Source organism: Schistocerca gregaria, chromosome 11, assembly GCF_023897955.1.
Source record: "Schistocerca gregaria isolate iqSchGreg1 chromosome 11, iqSchGreg1.2, whole genome shotgun sequence".
Taxonomy (NCBI): Eukaryota; Metazoa; Arthropoda; class Insecta; order Orthoptera; family Acrididae; genus Schistocerca; species Schistocerca gregaria.
Window position 1 is genome coordinate 95,316,154 of NC_064930.1, and position 7,303 is coordinate 95,323,456.

Genomic DNA, 7,303 nt, shown 5'->3' on the forward strand with positions numbered 1-7,303 from the left:
TACATAATATGAGCTAAACACTGTTTAATTAAATTGTAATGAAATAAACTTTCATTAATATCATTCGGTTACCACAGACAGGTAATATCCCATAGTAATAACCCACTCAAACAGTGCAGTTGCATCAGATCCCAGCCAACGGCATATGCAGTTACTAATTATCTTGTAGGCAGCTGCCTCATTGTGGGATTGCGCTACTAGCTCGGAATCTGGGGTATTTTCTTCCACGCAATGTAAATTTTTTTCTCATCGCTATTTATTTTATATTCTGCTGCTTATTTGGACATAGAACAACACAATTTATCACTGTGTTAGCTGAAGCAATAATAAAGAAATAGGGATGGCCTCACAATTGTGAAACAACAGTGGAATGGGGCAAAACAATTTGATTTGCAGGTGGCACACTTTTTACACTGGCACACTCGCTCGAGAGTTACACGATGTTGGCTACAATGTAAGAGCGGTGGACTGAAGTTAAAACTTTTAACTCACCAACTTGACCAAAATGTATTCATTTTTAAACAATGGATAATCCAGGATGAAATAATGACAGTATTATGAAAAGTATAGATTGCTACTCACCATATAGTGGCAATGCTGAGTCGCAGACGGGAACAACAAAAAACAACCAAGAAAGCTTTCGGCCAAAAAGGCCTTTGTCATTCATTTTTAGTGTTACAACATTGTTGGGTGTGTTGTTGCAAACTAATGAAATTGATGTCCGTAATAGCTGACATACCACAAAACTCAACAAACTGCATTTGCACCACCCCAAAAGTCCTCATATCTTGAATGAAGAAACAGACAACCGGTGTTATAATAAACACTCTTTCATCAATAGCCCTAACTGTGTATTTTGTGTAAAATTCGAAAAAAATTATAAAATGCTCTTGTATAAGTTTTTTGTTTCTCCTGAAAATTATATGTTTTCTGACATTATGCATTTTGAAAAGTTAGTCGTCATCTAGTCTTGATAGATTCAGGACTATTTAAACAGAAGCTCATGAAGTAACATGTGTCAGCTGCTGTAAGGAACTGCAAATCCATGTAGAAAACTGAAACGTGAGGCAAAACTTGAGTGTATTTGTACAACAGGTCAGCGGCTGTTTGGGTGTTCAGAGACGAATAGAAAAGTGGTTCATTATGAGAAGCACTTGCAAGAATGTGATCACTGTAGCTGCACTGGGCATGTCAGAAGCATTGATTTAAATGCCCTAAGAAACACTTACTAAAAATACCTGCCAAATTAAAACAGTGTTCTGCACTGGGGAAGAAAATTTACTGGCAAATGGTGTACCAAAAGTTGCTTGGATTAAATCATCAATGGAATAATAAATAAGAGTAAGTTAAAAAACGGAAGTATCACATCATTTTTTCATTGTGAAATTGCCGACTGGTAGTATGTCAAACAGTTGTTTGTCTGACAGAATAAAACAGAGAAGCAAAATGTTTCACCATCTATGTTCACTCATTTATCAGCTTATTGTTTCTTCTGGTCCTATTATGTCAAACAGAAAATGCTTGAGCACATACAGACTTAAATTAACGATTTCAGAAGGTTACGATGGGGTACTGTGACAATAGCACGGCTTAATATGGGGAGGGTAGTGGCGAGTGGGCAGCAAATTTCGTCGTGCTGCCAACCGTGGGGAAGCATCCCTCGTACCTTGCTTTTTATGAACATATACAACAAAATAGTCCTGATTTCTGTCTCCCAAGTGCTGTTTCTGTTTCAAAATGACAAGTTTTGGGTAATGTCTCTCATCTTGACTTATGTTTAAAAAAAATGTTCAGTTCTAATCTTGTGTTTACAATGTTTCAAAGCCCAAACCGTTTTATGTAATTACAATACAAAAATTGTATAATATACCAAATCTTGTAGCTACAGAGTAACTTGTTACAAAGTGTTTAACATAACTACCAGTTGACTGCTGTATACTAAAACCATACGTGTATGCTTCCGCTTTATATGAAACTTTTTAAAAGATTTGATTGGTGTAAAATGTGTGTAGCTTTAAAGCGAGCTCCCTACATGTACTAATGACTTAAAATTCAATACAGACAAAAATTTATAATAAAACATTCCGAACCATAATACTTAAAACATTAATTGAAAGAATAGGGGACATATTTTTAAATGTATTTTAAGTTTTTTTTTCTTACAAAATAAGTTGGTATGTGTGGAGCATTCTCATCAACATTATGTTAACACTTTTGAATGTTTTATTTATAAATTATTTGATTATTGCACAATGTAAAATCCAGGATGGAATGTAACAGTCCCAGAGAAGGAAAGTGGAGATGCTGAGTCACGATAGGCACAATAAAAAGATTCACACACACACACACACACACACACACACACACACACACACACATCTGCAACTTGCACACACATCTGCAGTCTCAGAGGTGAGACTGAGTGGGGTCTCAGCTCTCTGAGACTGCAGATATTTGTGCAAGTTGGGTTTGTGTGTGTGTGTGTGTGTGTGTGTGTGTGTGTGTGTGTGTGTGTGTGTGTGTGTGTGTGTCTACTGCTGACAAAGACCTTAATGGCCGAAAGCTTTAATTGTGTGAATCTTTTTATTGTGCCTGTCGCGACTCAGCATCTCCTGTGCTTACCGCAGCACTGTCGGGCTCGTACGGACCTTCCAGGCGATAGCTTTGCTTTACTGTGTTTATTCACACACATTAGGTTTTGTGGAATAACTGTGAATCTCTATCCTAACGCAGCACGGAGGCTGGACAAGGAGATCAAGGAAGTGCTGGAGGAGTACAGCCAGGACCAGGAGAAGAAGGAGAAGCTGCTGACCGGGAGGCGCGTCACGCTGGCCGAAGAGCTCAGTGAGTACTGCCCCCTGCCCCTGCCCCTGCCCCTCTCCTTCACTCGTCGTTCCTTTCCTATGAGGTGACTGACAGGCACAGAGCATTTTTGAAGTAGCTAGTATAGCATGGCGGTTTGCCTGGAAAATTGGAGTTCTTGAGGAAGTTGAGTTAACTGGAAAAGTTGGGGAATTTTGAAAAATATGGAATTTTGAGAGACCCTAGCATGAATTGAATGGATTTTTGTCAAAAAGAAGTGTACTGAGCTTGTTTTCCTACAAATTTAGCTGCCATTGTGCTTTGGAAACAATCAATTGTGGAGTCTCGTAAGGAAGGGTGAAGGAGGGTGTCGTATTGTATTGATGGTGATTGTTCGGTAATCTTCATTACTTTTCTGTGGGTCATTGTGTTCGGGGCCCATTTCCAATTGAGTAATTTTTGGAGTGATGAGATGTATGTCTAAGAATTTGTCACCTTTCTGTGAATTTGTTGTTAGCACTAAAGCCTAAGTGAGTTTCATTAATTTTATAAAAAAAATGTGAATACCGATCCCTACCTGAACACACATATTTTGTAGAATGGCATTAAACATTTAGGCTTAGAGCTTTTTTCTATTAATTTCGGTGAGAAGTAGTATTAGGCCTTTTATTTGCACTGTGCCACTTGACGCTAATAATGACGTACTTTGAAGAGTATCCAGTTTGGAATACGACAATTGAGTGCTGACAGTTAAGTGTGTTTGTGCAAGAATTCCTCATAATAATTAGGTAACGTGACACAGCATCAAATGGTGACAGCCAGTAGTAACAAAGAAATTTCCAGAAATGGTTGAGACTTTATAACTTACAACTTATTGTTGAAACTGTAAATCGTAGCTGAACTTGAAATAATCATTAATAATTTATATTTTGTGGGAACCAAAATACTGTTGAACCAGATTTATATGTATATTAAGAGAAAATATTACTTGTAACTCAGAATTAGTTGGAAGTCACATAGAAAAAGGTCATACAATGGGCCCACATATCTAAACTACGCAAACAATACAATACAGTATTGAAAGAAGAAAATATTATTCAGTCCTGCTTCAGAGAAATTAGTTACTGTGTTGTGATTTGATACTGCTTTAAAGAAAAAAATGCATAATTTTTAACGTATTCCTACATTAAAGAAATCAGATAACTTGGCTTGTTTCTCTTTTCTTGTATTAAGTGTATAGACCTCATTTTGCAAACTTTAATAATGAATTCAGAGCTTTTCTGTTACAGCTTTTCACAGTGATGTAGCACCTGAATACATCAATTGCACTTAACACTTCACTCAAATTAGGTGTTCCAAGATTTAAGTCGTCACCTCCGTCACTGTTGCTCGAAGCTGGTCCCCCGTCTCGATCGTCACCGCATCGTAGTTCCACACACGTAGCAAGATTATCATCAAAATATACAAAACTGTCAAAATCTGTACCCTCCAGTAGAGCTAGCACATTACTGGACTCGACTTCACCGTCGCTGCCATCATCGTCGTCTGCAGCAGTCTCTTCCTGGAAGAAACCAGCTATACAGAAACAGTTGTCGGATGTGGATGACAGCAGCTGCTGGATGGTCAAAATAAATTCCGTGGCTTGTAGTAAGCTAGTGGAGAGACTTTCATTTCCTGCATCGGTCAGTACTTTCAAATGCTGAACCAGTGTTTTCCTAGAATGTACTTTGAAATTTGCAATACTGTCCATATCAAGTGGGGTTTAGGACTCTGGTACAGTTTGGAGGGAAAAATTCCACTCAAACATTTTCCAAAACTACTTGTGGGGGATGTGTTGCACATTGATCCATAAGGCGGATTCATAGATTTTCCTGTTACAAGTGGGGGAAGTATGTCAGATCTGTCTGCATTCAAGGTGTGAACAACTCTAAAAAAAGGTTACTTTTCTTCCCTCCACGGCACAAGTCGCCCTTTTCAGCTAATGTTTTACTAGGAAGCAGACTGTGGGATAGGCTGGCCTCATCACAGTTGTAAATATTTTGAGGTCGATAATCCCTTAAGATACCCTGCAGGACCTCATCAATCCAGTGTTGCTCCGTGGCATCGTCCACAACTTTTGATTTTCCAGAAATTGTTCTCCCTGTGATTCCGTGACAATCTTTAAATCTTTGTAACCATCCTCATGAAGCTTTGAAATCAACAGTGATGTTCGTTCTTCTAGCTTAATGTTTTGCCTTTGCTTTCAGCAAGCTGCCACCAGTCTCCCTTTTTGCTAACGGCTGCGTTTTGTTGGTTTTGCATCCAATTAAAATACTGTTTCTTTTGCTGATGGACTACATATTATGTGGTATAGGCAGTTCCTAAGTACGAAGCCATTTCAGATTTTGATTTGTGTGGATTAGCATCCACCTCTTGTATATCTGATCTCGAGTGTAACTTTTTCCTTTTTCTGTTCTCCACGGCCGATCAAAAGCGACTGAAAGATGGAACCACTGTTCGGCAGTAAAGGCAGCACAAAATTTTTAACTTCTCAAATATTACCAAGAAAGAAATTATGATGTTGAAAATGACAGTGCCAGGAGTGTCTTTGTTTCAGTGCTACCTGCTCTGGTTAACCACGTCTTTGTCCGTTGCCTCCACGGCGCCATCCACTCGCTGTATGCACCAACAGAGATATGGAAAATATCACAGGGCTTCTTTTTGAACATCTGTGCTCATTACAATTATGCAAAAATCAATTTATTTCATTGGAATTTGCTATGTATAACAGTGAATTACATAATAATTCAATACATACGTACATACAAGATTTAACTGACACACTTTTAAATTATATTATTCTAGGACTGACAAAACTTCAATTATAAATAAGAATTAGACAATATATCTAAAAACAACCAAACGAAAGCGTTAGTATGTTAGAGACACTAACAAACACACACACAAAATTCAAGCTTTCACAACACACGGATGCTTCATCAGGAAAGAGGGAAGGAGAGGGAAAGACGAAAGGATGTGGGTTTTGCGGGAGAGGATAAGAAGGTCATTCCAATCCCGGGAGCGGAAAGACTTACCTTAGGGGGGAAAAAGGGACAGGTATACGCGCGCTCACACACACACACACACACACACACACACACACACACGTGTGTATATGTGCGGATGGATATGCGTGCGTGTGCGAGTGTATACCTGGCCCTTTTTCCCCCTAAGGTAAGTCTTTCCGCTCCCGGGATTGGAATGACCTTCTTACCCTCTCCCTTAAAACCCACATCCTTTCATCTTTCCCACTCCTTCCCTCTTTCCTGATGAAGCAACCCTGGGTTGCGAAAGCATGAATTTTGTGTGTGTCTTTGTGTTTGTTTGTTACTGTCTCTATCGACATACCAACACTTTCGTATGGTAAGTTACATCATCTTTGTTTTTCCCCTGTGGGAGGTTTCCCTCTATTATATTCATATCAAGAATTAGACAAAACAGAGATACATATAAATCAGGTTCAGCTGTACCTAACCGATGTGACTGTATTGACCATTAAGGGAAAGTTTTTCCTACACATCTGAACTAACTTGCATTTTTCTACATTTAGAGCAAGTTGACTGAGTACTGCTTAAACTGTGTCTGGTGTGAGTAGTGACAGTAAATTGCATTGTGACGGCCTCTTTTGTCTGCCACAGAGAGGGTGCGGCAGATCCAGGAGAAGCTGGAAGACTTCATCCAGGCGCTCAACAAGGAGAAGTGAGCGGGCGCCGCGGCGACTCCAGGAGGAAGATGACTGTGTGTGTGTGTATACGTGTGTGTCAGTTTTCAGCCTTGCTGCAAACCTTAATCTAAGTTAATTTATTTGATTCGGCAGAGGAACGACGTCTGCCTCAGTCTACGGCAATGTGAAGGGCAGACAGACTGCCACCACACTGTCGAATACATTGAGTAGTACTGCAGTTCTCCCAATCTGTGGGAGCGGCAGTCGTTTTCAGAGCCTCGAATTCACTACGTTATCACTGTTTCGAAACTACTGAGAAATAATTTACAGGCCGGCACAAGTAATTTTCGATGCGGAATACTCTACAATTTATCTAACGTTAGCATTCCGACTTGCACCATGAAACCTTTTGTAGTGTTTTAGACGTATCCGCAAAAATTTTATAAATTTAGTGAAGCCTCTCTTTTGTAAAATATATGTACATACATGTGTAATAAAGAATTGTAGCTCTCTCAGTTTTGTTTCATTCTTATCAACATTCTGTGAATCAATGCAAAGTGCGTGCCAGCACCATTACTGCTGTGGCCTTGCCACTGAAAATACGGTTGTAGGTGACATTATGAATCACTGAAAATAAAATACACGGTACAAGGTAACGGAACTGATGGATTTTGTAAAAATAATGAAAGGCACCCGAAGATGAAAGAAACTTTGCTAGCTTTCAGATGAATCCCTCAGTGAGCTACACACACACACACACACACACACACACACACAAAAGGAGTGAGTTAATACTAT

At 39.2% G+C, this 7,303-nt stretch overlaps 1 protein-coding gene across 4 annotated transcripts in view; it reads left to right on the plus strand.

The window, feature by feature from the left end:
• The window catches only part of LOC126294968 (dynamin-like 120 kDa protein, mitochondrial), a 190,238-nt gene extending 183,218 nt beyond the window's left edge, over positions 1-7,020 (plus strand). For all 4 annotated transcript variants that reach the window (XM_049987195.1, XM_049987196.1, XM_049987198.1 and 1 more), the window contains 2 exons: positions 2,734-2,844; positions 6,480-7,020. In XM_049987195.1, coding sequence (XP_049843152.1) covers positions 2,734-2,844; positions 6,480-6,544 — 176 coding nt within the window. In that variant the 3' untranslated portion in view covers positions 6,545-7,020. The remainder of the gene's footprint in view (positions 1-2,733; positions 2,845-6,479) is intronic.
• The last annotated feature ends 283 nt before the right edge of the window (positions 7,021-7,303 follow it).